The sequence below is a fragment of the Pelobates fuscus genome, chromosome 7, assembly GCF_036172605.1.
Source record: "Pelobates fuscus isolate aPelFus1 chromosome 7, aPelFus1.pri, whole genome shotgun sequence".
Taxonomy (NCBI): Eukaryota; Metazoa; Chordata; class Amphibia; order Anura; family Pelobatidae; genus Pelobates; species Pelobates fuscus.
This window is the reverse complement of record NC_086323.1, coordinates 107006804-107031591: the sequence shown is the minus strand read 5'-3', so window position 1 is coordinate 107031591 and position 24788 is coordinate 107006804. Positions and strand designations below refer to the sequence as shown.

Sequence of the window (24788 nt, the reverse complement as noted above, 5' to 3'; positions counted from 1 at the left end):
ACAGTGCAACCATGCAGGAAGTCGGACCCCCTCTCCTCTCCCCATTTTTGGCTATTTTTCATCCTGAACTATATAGATTATTTGGTTTTTTTGAATGCCCACATAATAATTACTTTAAGTATAACATTATCTAATTTTTATTGCATTCTAGATGAAAAGTGCAGAAGTTTCCTAGAACTTACACCACCAGCTGAAAGAGGTATGTGCAAACCATGCTATCAATGTAAGGGTTATGTGGTCAGACTATGCCCTCAATTTAATACACTTTCTAAATCATTCAACACTGTTAGAAAAACTTTCTAATTGATTTATATACAGAAGTCACCATCGAAGTCTCTGGAAATTTTTGTAGATAAATCACGTGGAAAGCTTTTCTAACAGTACTGAATAATTTGGAAAACATATTAAATCAAGGCCTATATAAGTGACACAGCATAAGGTATCAGGAGTTTAAAATGTATTGAAAGTGAATTTCAGATTTTAGGCCAAAATAGCTGAATTAAAAAATGCCTGTGAAACAGCTATTTTTTCAGTTTGGTCATATTGGCTAAAATGTCAAATCAGTTTGCTTTAACAACAAACCACAGTTTAGGGAGCAATTCTGAACACGTTTCATTGTTGCTATGTAATAATAATTTTCATATGTATAGATATAATATGTAAAGTATGATGAGCAGAACTGACGTTTTTCATTTTATATATGAGTCTTTATAACGGAAACTATCACAAATATTGCTTTGGTTATATGCTTTACCTAGGGATATCTTCATCTTCATGCACCTTAAAGCCACAATATGGCTCTTGTCCAGTTGTTGCATACTAGGGATCCTCACGTACTTTAGCAGTGTGCAACAGATCCAATTACAGTGTCTAAATTCTATATTCTATAAATATATATATATATATATATTTTTTTTTTTGTTTGTTTTTTTACCAACCCCAGTAATAGTTCTTTATGTACCTACAAATAAGGTAAATAAATATTTTGAAAGTGTTTAAAATTACATATGTGAAATGAAAAAAATATTAAGTAAAGGAATATAATAAATGTATGTACCTACCTATCAATGCCCATTACTGGTTATGGTTTGACTAGCAGGGCTGTGTGGTGCGCTATGCACTTTGTGGAACAATTAAATTTTTGCAGTGTGACTATGAAGCCAAGCGAGAGTTTAGAGAAATCACTTGCACATTTTAGGTGACTTTATGACTAACTAATAACCATTTATATAAATGAAACTGTAGAACAAACACGAAGTATATATACTATTTACACATTTAGATATTTCTAATGGCATAATACTATGTTATTGCATTGATGTCTACTATACGCACCCAAAAATATAAAACATCTAGAAAAGAGGGAGAGAAAACAGAGCAGAGTTATTTACGCTCACAATAGGGATTGCTTATTATAACTATGCCAGATTTTGACAAGGACATACGAATCTTTGCAATGTCTGTCTGAACTGAGACAGTTCCAGAACAAAAGTGAAGTTCTCCATATGGCTGTCAGCAATATTAATACACACAAAAAATGTGTTTTCACTGAAGAAAAATGTGTCCATGAACTCATTTATGATGAGTGGAAAAAACTGTGTATGTTTCTTGGTTAGAAGTAGTTGAAGCAGGGAAACAGTGGTCCCTATTGTGTGCTAGTATCAAGCAAAAAGAATAGGAACTATTTACCATCAATTCACAGTCATTTCTGGTGAGCAGGCAGCAGATTACATTTTTTTTTTAAATTAAGACTAAAGTAGTAGTGTTAAAAATAATCAGTGTTGCAATTGTCTTGAAAAAATAGAGAAAAAAAAAGCTTTAGAAATATGTCCTCCTGTGTGGCACCATTTTAATATTAATAATTGTGGATCATGCCTCTTTTCTATCTCTAACTCGATGTCTTCCCATTTTCTAAAACTGAATGTCTTACTTTTCCTTCTTTAATTATTCCACCACTCAGGGGCGGACTGACCGGTCGGGCACTTCGGACATGGTCCGAGGGCCCGGCCGGGAGGGGGGCCCGCCATCAGGGGGCCCGGCCGCCCCTTTAAATGCTGCAGCCGCCTGAGCGCGCTCAGGCGGCTGCAGCTTCTCACCTCCCCTGTAGCGTGGCCGAGCGGCTTTCCGGTCCACGGTGCCCGGCCGGAGTGATAGGAAGGTGCACACTGAGTGTGCACCTTCCTGTCAGTCCGGCCGGGCACAGGAAACAGAAACTTCTGTTCCGCGCGGAACAGGAGTTTCTGTTTCCTGTACCCGGCCGGACTGACAGGAAGGTGCACACTCAGTGTGCACCTTCCTATCACTCCGGCCGCGGACCGGAAAGCTGCTCGTCCACGCTACAGGGGAGGGGGTAAAAAGAGAGAGGGAGGGGGGGTTAAAAGAGAGAGAGAGAGGGGGGTTAAAAGAGAGAGAGAGAGGGGGGTTAAAAGAGAGAGGGAGGGGGGGTGTTAAAAGAGAGAGGGAGGGGGGGGGTGTTAAAAGAGAGAGGGGGGGTTAAAAGAGAGGGAAGGTGGGGGTTAAAAGAGAGGGGGGGTTAAAAGAGAGAGGGAGGGGGGTTAAAAGAGAGAGGGAGGGGGGTTAAAATAGAGGGGGGGTAAATGAGAGAGGGGGTAAAAGAGAGAGGGGGGGTAAAAGAGAGAGGGGGGTAAAAGAGAGAGGGGGGTTTAAAAGAGAGAGGGAAGGTGGGGGTTAAAAGAGAGAGGGGGTTAAAAGAGAGAGGGGGGGTTAAAAGAGAGAGGGAGGGGGGGTTGAGAGAGGGAGGGGGAGTTGAGAGAGGGAGGGGGAGTTGAGAGAGGGAGGGGGGGGTTGAGAGGGGGAGGGGGGGTTAAAAGAGAGAGGAGGGGGGTTAAAAGAGAGAGAGGGGGGTAAAAGAGAGAGGGAGGGGGGCTAAAAGAGAGAGGGAGGGGGGGTTAAAAGAGAGAGGGAGGGGGGGTTAAAAGAGAGAGGGAGGGGGGTTAAAAGAGAGAGGGAGGGGGGTTAAAAGGGAGAGGGGGGGTTAAAAGAGAGAGGGGGGGTTAAAAGAGAGAGGGAGGGGGGTAAGAAGAGAGGGAGGGAGGTAAGAAGAGAGGGAGGGGGTAAGAAGAGGGGGAGGGGGGGTAAGAAGAGGGGGAGGGGGGAGTAAGAGGAGGGGGAGGGGGGAGTAAGAGGAGGGCAATTGCCCCCTTCCCTGTCCGCAGGCACCGTGCGGGCAGGGGAGGGAGGAAGAGAGGACCCGGGAGCTCAGCCTGCAGCTCCTCTGGGTCCTTCTTGCGCGAGCACAGATCATTGCCGCGGTTACCACGGCAACGTTACGGCTCTTGCGAGAGTAAACTCTAGCCCTGGAGCTACGGGCTAGAGTTCACTCTCAACACTGTGACCACCAGGTATTCCTGGTGGTCGCAGTGGTGAGAGTGAACTCTAGCCCAATAAACACACTGCCCCCACACACCATACACATTCACACACTGCCCCCTATACACACACACACACTGCCCCACAGACCATACACATTTACACACATTGCCTCACACACACACACATACACTGCCCACCCATACACACACAGCCCCCATACTAACATTGCCACACACATACACAGCCCCCTCGTACACACATTGCCCCACACACCCTACACATTCACACACTACACCCCCTCACACACACTGAACCTTTCACACACATACTGCACCCCTTACACATTGCGCCACTGCTCCTATACCCTACTACAGCCTCATATCCCAGCAGACCCCAGGTAAGTTGTCAAACTGTTCTTAAACGGTTTGACTACTTACTCTAGGAGGGGGGCCCGGCCCTCCTGGCACTATAACGACTACACAGAGCAGTAGTGGTTATTGTGCATGGATTATTTCTTTAAATAATCTACGAGTGCCCCAGTAGCCAGCAAGCCAGCCAGCCCACAGGCTGGCCAGTAGCCAGCCAGCCAGCCCACAGGCCACCAGTTAGGCTTAAAGCCAGCAAGCCACAGCCTGCCAGCCTGCCAGCCGCAGCCAGCAAGCCACAGCCTGCCAGCCGCAGCCAGTAAGCCCACAGCCTTCCAGCAAGCCCACAGACTGCCAGCCAGCAACAGTAATTAAGGTAAGAGGAGCCAACTTGGCCTAGGTATCAGCGAGCTATGTTGTGTTGCTATATTGTGAATAGGAACCAGAGTGTTGGAGAGACCCCCCTCCAGGCCCCATTAGACTCCATTGTAGTCTCTAATGGGACCTGGAGGGTATTCTTTCTAACACACTCTCTAAAGGACACTGAGATAGCCTCTGCTAGAAAGACCCCCCTTCATGGCTCATTAGCCCTCAATTGTAGTCTCTACTGGGGCCTTGAAGGGATTATTGCACTTTTGTTCCTTGTGTCTAAAGATTGTGTTGGGTGTGGCTGGAGGCGGGACATGGGTGGCGCTTGCTGTGGTGTATGGGTGGGGCCTGTAAGGGGGCCCTGGATTTATTTTGCCCGGGGGCCCTGAGGGTTCTCAGTCCCCCCCTGCCACCACTGTTGTCTATATTGCTGCGGATCAGTGGATCTCACCTTTATTTTTCCACATCCAGTCAATTTCCAAATCATGGGCCTCCCAGGCCCCAGCAGTCCCAATTTTGGGGTCAGGCCCCACCTCCCAGGTTGGTTCCTTGGTATCTTACATCTGCTCGCTCTGTGCTATGTGCTTTAAAACCATGCAGAGAGTACACCAGCAGTCCTCTTTACATGGGTTTGGGGCTGGCCTACAGGCTGGCATTCTGTCCAACGTGCATTCATGCCACATTTACACATCTCTTCTGTGTCCCCTATCTCAATTTCCCAACCAAAAATAACTGAGAGATAGTAGTTCTAAATGTCCTTCCAGCAGAAAAACTGTTTGGTATCATTCTGTAAACTTCCAAACATACTACATTTTAAATTTGGCAAGACTTGAGGCCACAACAAATATAACAAAAACATCAACTTTTGTCACAGCTTGATTTTTGTAGCTTATGTTTTTCTACATGAATTTGCTAAAAGATAGAGTGTTTTCTTATTATTCTGTTTAATTTTATAGGGATTCTTTGGCTCTCTTTGGGATCTGAACTGGCTTACATCTCTCTGCTTGTAATTAGCTTTGGACTGCTTCTTCTAGAAATATTTTATACTGGAAATCCTGTCTGTGGGCTGAAGCTCAATGCATTTGCTGCTGTATCTTCTGTACTCTCAGGTAAGCATTTCAAAAGGGAAAGCATAATGCATTATATATAGGTAATGCATTTTAAAATTGAAATTAAAAATATAAAAGATAGAAAAAGTTTTAAACTTTAAAGTTTCCTTCGATGCACTGTTTAGTGCAGATAGACCCCTTAGAGCTCAGGAATAGACTATTTTACCATAAACTTCTGATAGCAGGAGTGTATCTCTAAAAGCAGTTCCATTTGGGTTTTAAATAGTTATTTATTCTTTTTTTGTGTCAAAGCAGTTCCATCCATCACTTGAGTTCAGCTGCTCTGTGAACTGATAGCCATAATTCCACAGCTGCTATCAGTTTACATGTAGACCATTTCTCTGTTTTATTGTGCACTGATAAGCAGAGCTGTGGTCTGCACATGTGCAGTCCTTGACTCTTCTCCCTCTCTTGGTAGGAGAGAGAGCACTTTCCATGGATTGCATGCATGCAACATGCAAGTTTTGGGTAAAATTAATCCCCTTGCACCGGAAGTGTAACAATCAGTAGTGGTTTTGGTGCTTAGAGTGACTCTTTAAGTTAACAAATCTGGACAGCCTGAAAGTAGGGGTTTGCAAATCCTTTTTATCCAAAGGAACACTCCAATTGCACTATAGTGGATGGTGCCAGGAGTGACCTGGTGCCTTTCTGTTATAAGTAGTCAAACCGTTTTAGAATGGTTTGGCTTCTCACCTGGGGTTTGCTCGGCGACGCTTCCTGCCTTCACTACTTCTAGGAGAGAGCTAGACATTCTATGTTTGAGTTAAGCTCAGCAGCGTAGGCCTTAACTCATTATCTGAGAATAATCGGCTGTGCTCTGCCCTGTTTAGCTCAGAAGAGCTGGTAGAAGTTCTAGAGTGGTTTGACTACATACAAGGGCCCAAGTAGCCGAACTGGAAAGATTTTGGTCTTAAATTAGATATTCAGAAATTCACAGACAGTTGGTGTTTTAGTGAATAACCCTGAATGTGCATTGCTGATATTTAACAGTGCTGTGACCAGTTCTCGACACAACCTGTGTAATATGGTGATCATACTCACAGTGCTACAGCCATGCTGGTTATAGGACATATATACCACATGACTGTATTACATGTATTATATCAGTGATACAGTGATAGGAGAACACTGGTCAAATAATGGTACAGTGTTCTAAATTTTTTACATCCATAATGTTGTCAAGGCATCATGGGAGATGTAGTCCACAACATCTGGAGTGACGGATTTTGCCTACTCCTGATTTAGGAGTACTGGAAATTAAAGCCCTATAGATAACCATCTTACATCATTCTTCACTGATCCCTTCTAAGAAATGTCTCTTTTAATCCATGCTGCTTATGCCCGATGTCAGAAATGGCAGTCACATGTTCAAACATGATATATGGGACATGCACAGCAACGGACCTGGTTTCAGCTGCAGCTAGAAGCATATATAGGATGGGAAATGGGAGGTATTTGTACACGGTTCTCTGTAAGGCAGGATAGAATTTTGTATTGCTCTAATCTCATATTTAGATGCTGGAAGGGAAACCTAAGAGGTTTAACAAATTGGAAAAGTGATGAGGTATTTCACTCAACTCCATTATATCCCTCACCAGTGTTAATAAAAAAGAAAATGATTTATTTGTAATATATTGCATTGAGACTCTCATTTTGAAAATCTATTGTTCAGTTTATCTCAGTTATTTTAATAGAACACAAAGAGAGTTAATACTTAATAGAAATGGATGTTACCTTTAAGTAAGAGATTCAAGATTTTTAACCCCAAAAAAAAAAAAAATTCTTAGGGGCTCATAATTTCAAATGGAAAATGAATGAAAAATAGTGCACCCTGCTCCTCAGCCAGAAAATCTCCACATGTTCGAACATTCTACACAGTTTTTCAACATGACGGGGCAAATAAATGTCGTCATATAACATTTTACAGCACTTTTCTTGTTAATTCTAGCCATACTGTCCTCATATAATCCTTATCGGGGAAGAACATAATGCCTATTAATAGAATGTTATGTAAATGCCTATTAAATTGTATCATACCGGTACGCAGATAACAGGCACTTAGATAGCTTCCCTCCTCCTTCCCTACCCATCTCGTCTCTGGGATGTTTGTGACACTGATAGCTGTGTTCTGTAATTTTGATGATGGTAATGATCAGGATAAAAAAACAGCTGGGCAAGCCTCACTCAGGCATCGTCAGGCTGGAGACCTGGCAGTGATATCAGTGTATGAGCAAAGTGATGGTTAACCTTGTCACCTCACACGGCCATAAACTTTATTGCCATTATGCTTTTCAGTGCTTGCTCCTGTTGGCTCCTATTGATTGTGATGCCAGGTTGCAGTGCATCTTTTCCACCCACCTGGGATCGGCCTGGCCTCCTGCCTTGACGTCATCCTGGCTTGACTTCTTGTCGAATCAACCTGGCGGCGTCCCTTCAATCCTCCTCATAGCAGAGCATTGGAAACAAGATGCATGTGCACTTCCAATGTATTTCTTCCCTATAAGCTTCATTTATTGATGCTCAAAATCCTCATGGATGAGTCAAACTCGGTCATTGTAGAGGAAGTACATCTAGTGGCTGTCAATAAGACAGCTGTGATAAAAGTAACCTCTCCACTGGTTCTTTGAGGGGCCTGCTTGCCAGCCACTTACCCCAGGATTTGGCCCATGTATTAGACCTTGTTTCAGGACTGTGGAAAGGTTTTGAGGTTTTGTTTGTGCCTTTTCCCTGTTATGGTTCGGTTTAGTGGGCTTATCGAACGGATTGCACTTATTCTTTTCTGTTACCGAACAGTTGGACCACTTAGAACAGGAGTGTATAGCCCATTAACAACCCTGACTTATGTTTAACCGCAACGTTCTAAGTGGTTAGCTGGGTGGCCGTCGTTGTGCGAACAGGTGGTGGCAGCCATCTTTGGTTGTCGAGTGCATGGAACTATAATCGGACACTCGATAGCGGCATTTGGTGGAAACACACTCCTGAACGAGTGACACAGACTAAGTATACATACGAACTGTAAAATGGAACCGGAGAGCGCAAACGTATTAATATAAAATAGCTTAGAATAATAATAATATGGTCTAGCAGCTATACACAAATAAAGTTCCTTAAAAGTCTTTATCTAAAAATGATTCATAAAAATAAGTGTCAGCGCTATATGTGATAGCCTTGCAGTAGGCAATCAAATAAATGTGCAAAATCAGCAACTTAACACTGTGAATTAATAGTAGTATGTTAACCTCTATATATCACAATAAGTTAGATTATACACATAAACTGGTAAAAACTTGCTCAAAAAGTCAAAAAGTTCAAAAGTTCCAGTCAAGTCCTCTACAAGTCTCTTACTCACAGTAGTAGTGAAAAACAGAGCACTGAAGGCAAGTGTGGAAATTTCTTGCACCCTTGCCAATGCCGCTAGCTCAATATTTAAAAATATGTATGTAGCTCTCATTCATTGTATTATTAATGTAATCATTACCTAATCTGTGCATTTCTTTTTAACTCCCCTTAGATTGCAATATTACAAGCAGGGCTCTCATAATGTATTTTATGAGTTTGTCTGTCATTGCCAATTTTTTATTCCAGCGCTGCAGAATGTGTTGGCGCAATATAAATAAATCATGATGATAATAATGATAATAACTATGGTATGAGATGGCATATGAGAGTACCCCTGCAGGTGTCAGCTGAGATGAAATATAATGAAGCACGCAGTAGATACATGTGGTTAATTAACAATTCATTTCAGCATTATCCTGATGTATGAATGCATCTAGGCGGTTAATATATTTTTATTTTTATTGTACTATTTACATAATGGCTTTAAGGGCCCGGGTTAGGAATATTTCTTGTTAAAATGCCAGTTGTGATTATGTTATTGGCCCTAAAGGGGTTAAAGTAAATAATTCGAACTCTGGCAGTATTGACGGACACCTCGGGCATTTAGGCACGGCTATGAATGTTACAGTTGATTTGAAATACAAAAATGTAACTAGATTGCCTGTATTTTTTTTACATTGGTTATTAACTCAGACAAATCACACGTGAAATTGACTGAAACAAATAGGGGGAAATTGTCGGCTTTTAAATTTGCATGAGTGCAAAACAGTTGATTTTCTTTCTTTTTTTCAAGAGATTCAGGTTTTCTATTACTGAAATTGGCAATTTACGGATGGCTGACTTGACAACTTTCCTGTAGATTAATTCGACTGGAGCAGACTATTTATTTATAAGGGATGTGTCCTGGGTATTTTCTGTAGGCAGGGCCGGACTGGGGATACGAGTCAGCCCTGGAAAAAAAAATCTATGCCAGCCCCATAAGTCATTGCGCCATGTATTGTCACATGTAATATGTAAGGCTATGTCTTGCCACCCCAGATGATTAAATAATATATAAAAACATACACACACACACACACACATATATATCATAAATATATATTTATTTTTCTAATATAAAATATTGGTCCTTTCAGAGTAAAACATTTATTTTACAGTAAGCATACTCACATGCAGGCACAGACAATCTCACTGACACACACAAGCTCATTGAAATAAAAATACAAGCTCACAGATGCACACACAATTGACTCCCTGACAGACAATCTCACTGACACACATATACAAGCTTATTGGTATACACACAAACGTAGTACAGACAAACTCTGTCACGCACAAGCTTACTACAGACAAGCTCACTGTCACACACACATGCTCCATACACAAAATCTCACTGGTACACATGCTCCCTACAGAAAAGTTTGTTGATACATGCATGCTCCCTGCAGAAAAGCTCACTGACACAAACATTCTCACTAAAGAAAAGCTCATTGACAAACTCATGTTCCCTACAGAGAAGCTTACTGATAGACACATGCTCACTACAGACAAACTCACTGACACACACATGCTCACCACAAACAAGCTCACTGACACACACATGCTTACTACAGAAAAGCTCACTGACGCACACATGCTCACCATAGAAAAGCTCACTGACACACACATGCTCCCTACAGAAAAGCTAACTGACAGACACACATGCTTCCAACAGACAAGATCACTTACACACACACACACACACACACACACGCGCTCACTACAGACAAGCTCACTGATACACACACATGCTCACTACAGACAAGCTCACTGACACAACACATACAAGCTCACTCACTAGCAGCTACATACACACAAGCTCAATCACTAGCAGGCACACACACACAAGCTTACTCACTGGCAGGTGCACACACACACACAATCTCACTCACTAGCAGGCACACACACAAGCTCACTCACTAGCAGACACACACACAAGCTCACTCACTAGCGCACACACAAGCTCACTCACTAGCGCACACAGCCAAGCTCACTCACTAGCAGGCACACACGCACACACACAAGCTCACTCACTAGCAGACACACACACAAGGTCACTCATTAGCAGGCACAAACACACACAAAAGATCACTCACTAGCAGACACACATATACACAAAAGCTCACTCACTAGCAGACACACATACACACACACACACACACGCAAGCTCACTCATTAGCATGCACACACACACACAGTGCAGGCCTTAGACTTTTAGGTGCTTTGTGCGAAAAATATTCACAGCACCCCTCTCTGGCCACACCCCTCATCCAATATCTCCTGCCAATTTAAACTTCCTATTCTTGATAATTTGTGAATTTTTGACAGTTTCAAGACACAAGAAACAATTCATCTTATCTTTAAATATTCGTTAAATATATTTGTTAATTAAATTGCTCTTCCATTTCCTTCTCAGATCTCCCTTTTACTTATAACTTTCTTCTCAGATCAAGTTTCTTCCCAAGCACTTAAGATTATTAATATTACCTTAACTCATAATACAAATATATTCGAGGCCAATACAAACCATTGTGTGGAAATCTATTCACAAACCGGACTTTACATAGGACACGAGGTCATGCGTTTAGACTAGAAGAAAGAAGATTTCATCTAAGGCAAAGGAAAGGTTTTTTTACTGTAAGAACAATCAGGATGTGGAATTCTCTGCCTGAAGAAGTGGTTTTATCAGAGTCCATACAGATGTTCAAACAGCTACTAGATGCATACTTGCAAAAACAGAATATTCAAGGATATAATCTTTCAATGTAGGGTAATAACTGCTTGATCCAAGGATAAATCTGACTGCCATTCTGGGGTCAAGAAGGAATTTTTTTCATAGCTTGTTGCAAAATTGGAAGTACTTCAAACTGGGTTTTTTTTTGCCTTCTTTTGGATCAACAGCAAAAAACATATGTGAGGAAGGCTGAACTTGATGGACGCAAGTCTCTTTTCAGCTATGTAACTATGTATGTAACTTTCAAAGAAACCCACACTCTAGCCCAGGGGTAGTTAACCTTTTCATACTTACCGCCCACTAACGCATCTTTCTTGATGGTAAAATCTCCTTACCGCCCACCAGTGCTGCAGTTATTCAAACTTTTTAGCGCAAGTGTCTTCAGATACTCTGGTAAAAAGCCACGAGCATATTTCTTTTTTTTCAGACGTGGGTTCTAAATTTGTTGCACAATTTAACACCTACTTTTACTCTTACCACGTTTTGATCTGCACTCCACACAGTGCTTCCCCCCTCTCCTTTTCCCTTTTATTACAAACACCCAAAACAAGGCTGTATTAGCTGCCAATTTTTATTACCTGTCACCAGAAAAAGAAATTATCCTTTTTTTTTGCTACTTTTCCTGCCTTCTTCTTCTTTACCTTCTATATATTATATCAATATATCAGGGGTCTCTTTTTCCGAGTCTCTCCTTCTTCCTTTACTTATTTTCCTTCTTTCTTTCTTTTATTTTATAAGATAACAAAACTTAACTTGCCAAAACCACTCTAAACACTGCTTTCTCTCCTCCTTTATTTTATCCCCTTTTTTCTATTTTTCTTCCCTTTTTTTTATTTTTTTTTTATCTTTTCCTTTTTATCTCCTTTTTTAAATGCTTTTCTTTTACTTTCCTTATGGCAATGTCCAAAAGTAAGGCTGAGCTAATTAGCCCACTTATTATTAGTAGCCAACAACAATTCTCTCCTTCTCCTGCTTATAAATTTTCTTTCTCCTATTTTACAAGTGCTCTGCTCTGCTTCTGTCTGTCCCTGCTATCGTGCATCAGCTCCCACTCCTCTTCCTCTTCCCACGTGTTACAATCACTTGTGTTGGCGCGCGCGCATGCATGCATTCTCTTGTTCGCGTGCACACATTCTCTTATTCTCACAAGTTCACGCACGTATGTACGCGTTCATGCGCGTTTGTGCACTCGCGCCCGCCTACTCTCTCGATGGAAGGAGGATTCAGCTTGTTGTGCCGTCGAACCCCCTACCGCCCACCTGGAATCCTAAAACACCCACTAGTGGGCGGTAGGGACCAGGTTGACGACCCATACTCTAGCCTATGGGTCGTCAACCTGGTCCCTACCTATTCTTTGTTCCCTAAGATGTCACCCCTTCATTACAGATTACCCTCTTATGAACTATCCCTTATTCTTCTCCACATCAGATTTTCTCCAACCTGAATCATCTTCCTTCTCGAGGCCTTCTTTCATCTCTGTCCATGAGACTCTGATTCTGCTCCAGGCATCCTCCCCTCCATCTCTGGTTCACCAGCGTGGGCAGTAAAGAGCAGGAAGTAAATGCGTTGTCGTGTGACACTGCTACCTGCAGCCCACAATCTAATTGGTGAACATTTCCTTAGGAGTCAGGTAGTAAAGCGAGCCTGCTCTGTTTATTTGACGCTTGCATTATCAGTAAGGCTGTACCACAGGTGTCAACTAGTTGTGATGGAACAGGTGCACCCCACTCTAATCCTCATTGCTTGGGTGACTTGCCTGGGTGACCTGTTGCCATGGCACCCTATGCAGCCGCACAGCTCTGACACCCCTAAGTCTGGCCCTGCACACACACACAAGCTCACTCACTAGCAGGCACATATTCACACACAAGCTCACTCACTAGCAGGCACATATTCACACACAAGCTCACTCAGTAGCAGGCACACACACACACACACACAAGTCCACTCACTAGCAGGCACACACACACAAGCTCACTCACTAGCAGACACACATTCACACACAAGCTCACTCACTAGCAGGCACACACACACACACACACACAAGCTCACTCACTAGCAGGCACACACACAAGCTCACTCACTAGCACACACACACACACACACAGGCTCACTCACTAGCAGACACACATACACACAAGTTCACTCACTAGCAGAGACACACACACAAGCTCACTCACTAGCAGCCACACATACACAGATAAGCTTACTCACTAGCAGGCACACATACACAAGCTCACTCACTAGCAGACACACATTCATACACAAGCTCATTCACTAGCAGACACACATACACACACACACACATGCTAACCTTGCACTGGTAGGTGAAGTTGTCATTTTGTGGCCTCTTCCTTCCAGCGAGGTCAGCGCCCTATGTGGAGCTTGTGTTTGGGAGGCAGGAGGAGCTTGTGTTTGGGAGGCAGGAATTCCATTCAGGAGGCGGGGCTTACATGCGGGGGGGGAGGGCTTGCGACCGCACCAGCCCCTAGCTCCTCCCTCTTTACTTAAAAAAAATCATTTAAATGAGATGCACATGATGATCAGGGCTGTCAGCCCGGCTCCAGGTGCTGCGGCCCACCAGGAAATTTCCCGGTATCCCAATGGGCCAGTCTGGCCCTGTCTGCAGGGAATAAGCATCAACGAAAATGAACTGGAATTCGGCCAAATGTGGGACGATCAGGTAATCGGAATTTTTTTTTATTTCCGAGCAACCTCGTGCCAGAAACTTGGCAGAACCAATTCACACATGCCCGACCATAATTGGTTTGGTTCTGTATTAAAAGTGCCGTTCCTGGCTCCAGGAAACAGGGGTAAGGGAAAAGAGGCTGCATCTTTTTTAAAGAAAAATATATATATTTTACCTAGACTGGGTCACTGATTCTATTGTGAGAATAGGCTTAGCATTTTCTGCTTTTATCTAACTAGCACCTACTGACAGATGCAAATAGCTTTTAATTAGAGATAAGATATTGGCACTTGACAGGCAGTGTGTCATTGATCCTAATACAAGACTAGTTTACCAGTCTACAGTTATTAAACATTTTTTTTTTGTTAAATAAAAGTCAAAGTGTAAAAGTCAAAGTGATTACATTTTTTTTTTTTTAATAAACTAAATAGGAAGGATATAAAAGGTTAAAGGGAAGCAGGTGGCCCTGCTAGACATTTTCTCCCTGGGGCACAGTAATTTCTAGTTACACCCCTGGGCCTGCTTCTGCTAACGCTGTATAGGCTGTACAAATCTGAATTAAAAGGGATTATTTTGTTTTCAGACATTTTTCCATAGTTTATATATTTGAAATGAAAAATTGAGAAATATAGTGGAACTTACCCTGCAAAAGTTATGAACAGCGGCGGACTGACAACTTACAGGGTCTTCAGGCAATGGGAGACCATGGGCCACCTTCTGGTGCAAAGTTTTTTTGACTATTGCTACTCTTTTCCCCTTCTTTGTGTGGCTCTCACACAGATATTATATGCATGCTGCCCTGCACCCGTAATGGCTGTATGAGAACCACACAGTCACGACTCCCACCTGCAAAGCCTCCAAACAGGCTCAGTTTTGCTTTTAAGAGGTTAATAAAACCAAAAACAGTGTTTTTGAATGAATTAACCCTTACGGGCATGCCACAACCCCCCTATCCCCACTAAAATAAAGAAAATGTAATTACACGCTTCCTCTGTGTTTACTGGTGACATCACAAGCAGCGTCCCCCACATTTATTTGTAATCGTGCAAGTTCATACAAGTAGCCTCCAAACACGTGTTTGTAGGCTACTAGTGGGGTTCAGTGAGTGGGATGCTGCTTGTGATGTTGTGTTCCTGTATGACAACATGTGTTAGAATTGTTTGTATTCTTTTTACCTATTTTACTGCGCTGAAGAATATGTTGGCATTATATAAATGGTTATAATAATTACGTGTGTGTAAGGAGGCTGCATGTGGTTTTCCATGTGTGGGGTTGCTGCTTGTGGGATTGTGTGCATACAGTGATGCTTCTGGTGGGTTTGCGTGTGTGGATGAGTCTCTTTGCAGTGTAGTATGTGGATGGAGATGGCTGGTTGTATTGCAGTGTGTGCAGGGCCGGTGCAAGGATTTTTGCCGCCCTAGGCAAAAAAAAAATTGGCGCCCCCCCCCATATGTCCTGCCCACCATGTGACATTGTGACATCACAATGCCCCGCCCATATGCTCTGCCATATGGGCCAATGTCAGTTTTCACAAAGTGTCTTTTATCTGAAAAGACTGTTTACATTAAAAAGCCTACAGACACAGGCTATAGACACCAGAACCACTACAGTATGCTGTAGTGCTTCTGGTGACTATAGTATCCATTTAATGTGAGGTAAATTAGAGATTAGTGCCACTAATAATATATTGGATTGCCTACTTACCACCAGATGAGGACAAGAGGCTGATGATGGGCTCAGTCTGGCTCCACAGGTCTGGTGTAGGAGAGGCTCTCTGGAGACAACAATTAACGAACAGGGCCCATTACACAGCTCAAGGTCTGGGCCCCCAGGGCTTGACCATGAGTATGCCTACAATGCCCACCCATAAATACCTACATGGCCCACCCATGAGTTCTCTCACAGGAAGTGGAGTGTATGTGTGTAGGGGATGTTTTATGTGTTCTTGTAGACTGGATGCAATGTGTGTGTGTTCTTATGGAATGTAGTGTATAGGGATACCAATTTGTTTAAGGGATGTAGTGTGTTTATAGGGGATGCAGTGTGTGTTTGTGTGTAAGGAATGCATTGTATGTTTCTGTGTGTGTGTGTGTAAGGGGTGCAAGGTGTGTTTCTGTGTATGTAATTGAATGCAGTGTGTGTCTTTAAGGGGTGCATTGATTGTGTAAGAGATGCATTTTGTTTCTGTGTGTAAGAGAATGAGTGTTTGTGTGAACGTAAGGGATGCATTGTGTGTTTCAGGTGTGTCTGTGTGTGAGTTGGAATGCATTGCATGTTTCTGTGTGTGTGTGTGTGGGAGGGGGGATGCATTATGTATGTGTGTAGTGTAAAAGAGAGGGTTTGTGGGGTAGGATAGGGACTGAGAGGGGAGCAGCTCTTTATTTAAAAAAAAAAAAAAATTCATAGTGCTCTCCCCTCCTGTCAGTTATTGATTTCCCCTTCCCTCCTGTCCCTCCGTGTTCTCCCCTTCTGTCCCTTAGTGCTCTCCCTTGGCCCCCTGTCCCTCTGCAGTCCCCCTTGGTGGTCTTCTCACTCCCCCCTCTCCCCCGTAGTGGTCCAAACCCCTTAGTGGTAATCTCCCCCCCCCAGTGGTCATTACCCTCTTCACCCCCCCTTAGTGGTCCTTACCCTCCTCCCCTCTCCTTAGTGGTCCTCCCTCCTTACCCCCCCTTTGGTGGTCCTTCACCCCCATAGTGGTCCTCCCTCTCCCAAACCCCTTAGTGGTCCTTACTCCCCCCTCCCCTCCCCTAGTGGTCCTTACTTCCCCCCTCCCCTCCCCTAGTGGTCCTTACTCCCCCCCCCTCCACTAGTGGTCCTTACTCCCCCCCCCTCCATTAGTGGTCTGTACTCCCCCCCTCCCCTCTCCCCTAGTGGTCCTTATCCCCCCTCCCCTCATGGTTCTTACCCCCCCTCTCCCCTAATGGTCCTTACCCCCCTCCCCTCATGGTCCTTAACCTTCCTCCCTTCATGGTCCTTACCCCCCTCCCTTCATGGTCCTTACACCCCCCTCCCTTCATGGTCCTTACCCCCTCCCTTCATGGTCCTTACCCCCCCTTCATGGTCCTTACCCCCCCTCCCTTCATGGTCCTTACACCCCCCTTCATGGTTCTTATCCCCCCTCCCTTCATGGTCCTTAACCTTCCTCCCTTCATGGTCCTTAACCTTCCTCCCTTCATGGTCCTTACCCCCCTCCCTTCATGGTCCTTACACCCCCTCCCTTCATGGTCCTTACCCCCTCCCTTCATGGTCCTTACCCCCCCTTCATGGTCCTTACCCCCCCTTCATGGTCCTTACCCCCCCTCCCTTCATGGTCCTTACACCCCCCTTCATGGTTCTTATCCCCCCTCCCTTCATGGTCCTTACCCCCCCTCCCTTCATGGTCCTTACACCCCCCTCCCTTCATGGTCCTTACCCCCCCTTCATGGTCCTTACACCCCCCTCCCTGGTCCTTACACCCCCTCCCTCATGGTGCTTACCCCCCCTTCATGGTCCTTACCCCCCCTTCATGGTCCTTACCCCCCCTCCCTTCATGGTCCTTACCCCCCCTCCCTTCATGGTCCTTACACCCCCCTTCATGGTTCTTATCCCCCCTCCCTTCATGGTCCTTACCCCCCCCTCCCTTCATGGTCCTTACACCCCCCTCCCTTCATGGTCCTTACCCCCCCTTCATGGTTCTTACACCCCCCTCCCTGGCCCTTACCCCCCCCCCCCATGGTCCTTACCCTCCTATATGCCTATGTAGCATGGCCGGGCGGCGTGGAACACGGGACAGGAACTTCTGTTTCCTGTACCCGGCCGCCGGCGGACTGAAGGGAAGTGCTCACTCAGTGAGCACTTCCTGTCATTCCGCGCCGCCCGGCCACGCTACATTAAGAAACCGGCAGGAGGGAGCGCTCTGCGCCTTGCTTGCTAAAGCGCTCAGGCGGCGCAGCATGAGGAGCCGCAATGGGGACTCCGGACACAGGGATCCGGCGCCCCCTGCTAAGGTGCGCCCTAGGCGGCTGCCTAGGTCGCCTTACAGGTGGCGCTGGCACTGAGTGTGTGTGTGGTAGGGCCTGTTGTATGTGTGTGGGATAGGGACCATAGTAGGTGTCTGGGGGATACTGGGGCTGTAGTAAGTATTTGTTTGGATAGTAGAGGCTCTACTGTGTGGGGGATACAAAGCCTGCACTTTGTCTGTGCGTGTGGATAATGTCTGCAGTGTGTTTGTGTGGGGATATGAGCTGTAGTAGGTGCATGTTGAGATAGTGGCTGCAGTGGATGCAGGAGTGATAGGGGCTATACTGGGTGCTTGAAGGTATATGGGCTACAGTCAGTGCAGGGAGGGATAGGTTCTGAGGTGGGTACAGGGTGAAAAAGGGGCTGTGGTGGGTGAAAGGGTGCTGGGGGAGATGTGGGCTGAGCTGGGTCCTGGTGGAGATGGTGTCTGAGATGAGTGCTGGGGGAGATGAGTGAAGGCAGGCGTATGTGGGTGCTGGGGGAGATAGGGGATGAGGTGGGTGCTGATGGCGATAGGGGCTGAGGCGGATGCTGATGGAGATGGGGGCTGAGGTGGGTGCTAAAGGGAGATAAAGGCTGAGGTGGATGCTGATGGAGATGGGGGCTGAGGTGGGTGCTGAGGGAGATGGGGGCTAATGAGGGTGGAGGGGGACCTGAGGCTGAGTGCTGTGGGAGATGGGGGCGGAGGTTTGTGGAGGGGGGCTGGGGCTGAGAGAGATGGGGGTTGAGATGCAGGCTGAGGTGGGTGGAGGGGGGCCTGGGGCTGAGGGAGATGGAGCTGAGATGGGGGTTGAGGTTAGTGAAGGGGGACCTAGAGGATTTACATACCTTCTGCTTTAGCCACTCAGCAGGAAAGGAGGGGTCAGGAAGTGAGGTATTTTCCCTTCCACTGGGCCCTGCCTCCTCCCCTCACACCGGAAATCCTCACAGAAAAAGGATGGAGGAGACCTGGTACACAGCAAGATTGCTGCCAGGTCTCACTCAGAAGATGAGGGGGACACTTCAGGGGCTTGATGTGCAATTTTGCCTCCCTGGCTTGGAAGATCTCTGATCTGATCTCCCCAGCCAGAGAGAGTGCATGGCTGTTCAGCCAGCAGGGCCCCTGACTGTCTCGGGCCCTCGGTCCATGACCGATCTGCTTGAGTGGTCAGTCCACCCCTGTTTATGAAACATTAATAGTGGTGCACCATTAAAGGGACACTATAGTAACTCAGACCACTTCATCTCAATGAAGTGGTCTGGGTGCAGTGTCATTGTATTTATAACTCTGCAATATAAAACAATGCAATTTTTGAGAATCTACAATGTTTACAATACAGGTTTATGTGTACCTCTCGTGGATGTCAGTATGAGTAAACCACCTTAAATAAGTCACATAGGAAAGCACTGATTCAGTGCTTTCCTATGAGAAAGTTTGAATGCACACGTGGCCTTTGCAGCACATGCAGAGCATGAGAAGGATTTGATTGGACCATTGGCAGAGGAGAAGGACTTAGCAGCATCAACAGAGCCTCGACTCTTGAAATAAAGGTAAGTAAAAATCGTGTTTTTCAGATTTGTATTCCGAATGCTACAGTGTTCTTTTAATAAAGATATCTTCTGATTTAGAACAGGCTGGCAGTATTTCAATCCACCGAAACAGGAAACTCCAAACCAATAGTGAGAACAAAGATAAGATGCCTGACACGCTCTGGAGGAAGCATCAATCAGAGGCTCAAAAGTTTCCAAATGTAGATAGGCTTTATTGAAGTATCAAAAGATAAAAGAATTTAAATCCTCTGGAGACACATCAAAATGCAATCTCTTATATTAATGCTAATTTGTAACATTTAACTGAATGTTTCAAAGAAAATATAACAAACAGCATTATAATGATAAAAATCACAATAGTAGCCCTTTTTTTTTTTATCAGTGGATATAGCCAACAGAATTAACATTTCATGGCTTCTGGTATTACAAGGTTACATAGTAATCTAGGTTGAAAAAAAAGTTCAACCTTTAAAACCTATTCCTTTATGCTGTTGTTTCAAATTATTATCTGCTGAGGAAAATCTACATTTATTAAACCCATCAAATAAAGTTTGTACCTGGCAAAATCTCCAAAACACACAATGCTTTTTTCATTGTTCAGTCTGTGAGGAGTTTTATGATAGAGTGAATGTGTGTACGGGATGTAGTGTCTGATTGCAGGGGATGTAATGTGTACGTTTAGGGGATGTAGTTTATGAGTATAGGGAATCCAATGTGTATAGGGGAGTTAGTGTTTGTGTGTGAGTGTAAGTGGAGAATGATGCATTTATTGATACTGTATACAAGTATGTAAAGGATGCAGTGTGTGTGTAAGGGAGCAAGTGCGTGTGTTTGTGTATAGGGGATGCAGTGTCTGGTGGAACTTAGAGACTGATTGTAGAGGCCTTCAGTTGTTCCGGGTGCAAACTCTTCTCGCTAGACAGAGGTGGAGGTGCAGATTGAGAGTCTCCTGGGCTTACCCTCTTATAAAATGTCAGGGGAGGGATATTTTTTTATCTTTTTTTTTGTCTGTGGCTGTGTGTAACATATATATATATATATATATATATATATATATATCTCTCTCTCTCTCTCTCTCTCTCTATATATATATATATATATATATATATATATATATATATATATATATATATATACACACACACATGTACACACAAATATACCCCTGTAAGAGCTGTATCCCTCTGATGTCAACCCTCTGCTCTGATCTCTTACCTAAGTCAGATTATTGATGATTATTGGATTTGACCTCCAAAGGTCCACAGTAAATCATTGCTTCTTCACCTTCCAACACACAAGCTGAGGACTGAAATAAAATCTAAACTATAGAATTATTCATACAAAAAAGTCCTGCGCTCACTCCCATCACTACTGGGCCGGCAGCAATGACTACAGTACACATCAGCCCCAATATATAGTAAAAACCAAAGAAAAGAAAAAGTTACCTGCGCTCTCTCCTTAATCCCTATGTATATTTAGACAAATGGAGGTCATTTAGTTGCTCCAATGGCCACTGGAAGGAATCCTCGCCTGCCAACGTCAAGGCAGACCCCCCTAAAGCGGGTCCTACACGGACCCTTCAGCCTGCTTCCTTGAGCTTCTGGCAAAGATATATCTAATAAGACAGAGAGGGGTATTTTTTATATACACCCCTATATACTTATTAACCCTTAATAGGGAACACATGGGATGGACGGCAGCATTGTCTCATTAGAGATATCTTTGCCAGAAGCTCAAGGAAGCAGGCTGAAGGGTCAGTGTAGGACCCGCTATAGAATTATTCATGCTTATCATAGTTTTGCATTGTATCTGACTGGGTATCTTAGCCAAATATCCTTGAAGCTGGAAGAAGCGCTCTTTAGTGAATAGCTCTATTCCCTCCAGTAACTAGACGACACATAGTTCTGAGAGTACAACTTTTTATTGAGTCGAATGCAGCATTTTATGCACAAACCCCCAGATATGGGATCTTTGTTCAGTACATACAGTGCCTAAACTAATTATATCCTGGATACAGAGTGCCCAACAAAAAAACACCCAGAACACAGTAAAAATACACAGGAACCCCACATATCATACATCCCTGGATAGTTTTGGTCCAAGCATCCATGTTGGCAAAATAGCGCCTGGATCCATGAAGAATTGTCAAATCTGAGGGCTAAACCCATAATAGTTTCAGCGTAATTGGGGCTTGGGCCGGTCAAATAGCAGGAGCTCCTGCAGTCAAACGAAAGGGTACTCAGGGAGCAATTTTTCCAATTAGTCTGTAGTATCTTCCCTTCAAATAGTGCTCTCCTTGCAGGTCAGAAGGTGGGGTAAAACATCACGTTGAGGTGACTGGGAGCTGCGAGGTCAAGTAGCTGTATCGAGTTCCAGGAGGTTCGCGGTTAAGTACCGCTGGAGACCTTTTGGGAGTTTTGTAGACGAATGACTGCAAAAGTGAGGCACTTTTGGCAATAAACATTCAGGAGAAGGAAAGGTACTGAACCAGGGGTATAATGAACAGCTCTCTTAGGGAAAAGATATGGGTACAAGGATAGGGACTGGCATATGCATTTTTGTAATTTATTTGAAAAGATTAGTTAAATGATATATATTAATTGCATATTTGTTTGAATATGTCTGTCCAGTTATTGTATGTGATATTTGTCTTTAGTAAGTTGCACCTTTCTCAGCTACAGATTATGTCAAAGTTAGAGACAAAATAAATAGTCCTGATATAGTATGTACCCTTTCATCTTACCTTTATTTGTTCTTTTTAGTAGAACATTACTAGGGTCAAAAATGACTTGTCAGCCTATTGCCCATGTCTTAGATGATAATTATGTAACTGTTTGAAATGAATGCTGTTTCCCTAGGTCTTCTTGGTATGGTGGCTCATATGATGTACACACAGGTTTTTCAAGCCACTGTCAGCCTTGGACCAGAGGACTGGAGACCACATTCATGGGATTACGGTTGGGCTTTCTAGTAGGTATCTGTGAAATTCACCTAATTTAATATTCAAACCCATGTTGCAACTTCTTACTCATTGTTCCAAGGCTAACTTTGAATTTTATCGTGTATACTTTGTTACAAGACAAATGTCATATCATATCCTGATTAGATGTACTGTTGTTTTAGCACCGCATGGGCCTCCTTCACTTGCTGCATGGCATCGGCAGTCACCACACTTAACACTTACACCAAAACGTTGCTGGAATTCCATCGAAATCAAAAGGCATTTGAGCATAGCCTGAAGGAGCACGCCTGTTTCCTAAACCACAAAGAGTTGAGCTTTTACAGAGAAAAACCTATACACTCAGTTTCAGAAAGTGTGGACTTTTATTCAGAACTCCAGAAGAAGGTGTTACTGAGGGACCATTCACTCAACCTAGAAGATGATGAAGAAGCAATGGACGAAGAGCACTGCTAGACTACAAGACACTTCAGTCCGGAAGGCTGGGGCTCATGACAATAAATGTACCACAAAAGCTTTGTGAAATTCTATATAGATCATGAGGGTTTATAAAGAACTCTAACTCAACTTACTGAGATGAACAATTGTATACACTGCTACTGTGTTTCAAAGAAAACACTGATTCGGGTGGCTCTTTTGTTTCTGAGAGGTTTGAATTCCTCCTTTGCAACAGATAATGGCATTTCATAAGGTATGGTGTAATTGCTTAAATTGAAGGTTGCTGGTGTCAGGACTTCAATGCACTAGCTTCTACTGCAAATCTATGATGTAGTTGAAAAAAAAAGAATGTATTATACAGTTACTGCACAGTAGGAAACACAAAAATACCTATAATCTCTCAGTACAACATCATTAAAAAAAAATCATGATGATATTGTAAAATGATCCTGTTGTAAATGTTTAATATAAAGTTGGAAATACATCTCCCAGACTGTTGGTTTAATACAAAATGGATATTGTTACGTATTCTTGAACTGGTACATGTGTAAATTGTAAAGTTTCCACTGTTTACAAAATACCCATGTACTTGAATATTACAGAGAATATATATTTAATTAACAGTTCAATGTGCTTGTACTATTTCGTTTTGTAACAGGATGACACTTAGTGGGATTTCTTGAGAGGTGGAAAATTATCTCATGTACAAGAATATATAAATATAATTTAAAATATACAAGACTTGCCTAGACTGGCAGTAATGATAAAGTATAAACAATCAAATCAAAAGTTTTATTTTTCTAAAACATCCCTCCCTCCCCTCACTGGCTCAGTGTGTGTACATGGTTTGAGAAGCATTTCATAGGACCTTCCAAGGGCAAGGATGACAAAGGACTCAGGTTAGGAAAACAATGCCGGGAGCTTTGTTCAGCGATGAATTACAGCCATGTGTATTGCTTATTTGCAGGGGGGAGGAAGGGGGGGCTAAGTGAAAAATGCTCAATATGACATTTTAAACTAAAAATCCTCAACTTTATCCCCTTAAGGACCAAACTTCTGGAATAAAAGGAAATCATGACATGTCACGCATGTCATGTGTCCTTAAGGGGTTAAAAGGGTTAGAGTAATACTTTAAGAAATATTAAATTTAATAAAATTCAATTTGTATCTAGTGATCATAGAAACAGTGGCAAACTCTGATCGCAAATAAAACAAGTCAAATATTATTTCCTGACAAAAGTATAATTGGAAAACTTTAGTTCTAATGTAGTGTTACCCTCTGTGGGCTCCACAGCTACCCGATATCGAAGGACAAATAATAAGGAGGATTCTGCACAAGAGGCACCCAATGACAATTTTGCTCTATTATGAGCTCATCTGTCACGTTCACAGTAAATGATGTGGAACACAACTGCAGATTTCTTAGGACTTTGATCTTTTATTAAGACACGTAGATGGAACTGAGACTTCAGTTCCAGAATTACAATTACTGTTTCTTTAAATAATAAACGGTTTGTTTCATTTAGCATTTGACAAGGTTCATAATTCATTAGAGTCCGTTATTCTTGTTAACAGTTCAAATTATAAGAGATTAAATACATTGGAATTATCAGTAGCAAGAATGGTGCAGCAAAACTTAAATAGTACTTGTTTTGAGGGATGCTGTAGCAGGCTTGCTGAACAACTTAACAGCAGACTTTAGTATGATGAAATAAGATTATCTGTAGCAAGACAGGTACAGCTGAACTTGAATAATACTTGATTTGAGGAAAGCTGTAGCAGGCTTGCTGGAGAATTTGATAGCAGACTTTAGTATAATGAAATAAGATTTATCTGTAGCAAGACAGGTACAGCTGAACTTGAATAGTACTTGATTTGAGGAAAG

The 24788-nt window shown here is 43.4% G+C and overlaps 1 protein-coding gene across 1 annotated transcript in view; it reads left to right on the top strand.

The window, feature by feature from the left end:
- Positions 1 to 23497, top strand: part of GSG1 (germ cell associated 1) — a 54688-nt gene extending 31191 nt beyond the window's left edge. The window contains exons 4-8 of the mRNA XM_063427408.1: positions 152 to 199; positions 5024 to 5176; positions 22365 to 22476; positions 22630 to 23233; positions 23265 to 23497. Coding sequence (XP_063283478.1) covers positions 152 to 199; positions 5024 to 5176; positions 22365 to 22476; positions 22630 to 22921 — 605 coding nt within the window. The 3' untranslated portion in view covers positions 22922 to 23233; positions 23265 to 23497. The remainder of the gene's footprint in view (positions 1 to 151; positions 200 to 5023; positions 5177 to 22364; positions 22477 to 22629; positions 23234 to 23264) is intronic.
- The last annotated feature ends 1291 nt before the right edge of the window (positions 23498 to 24788 follow it).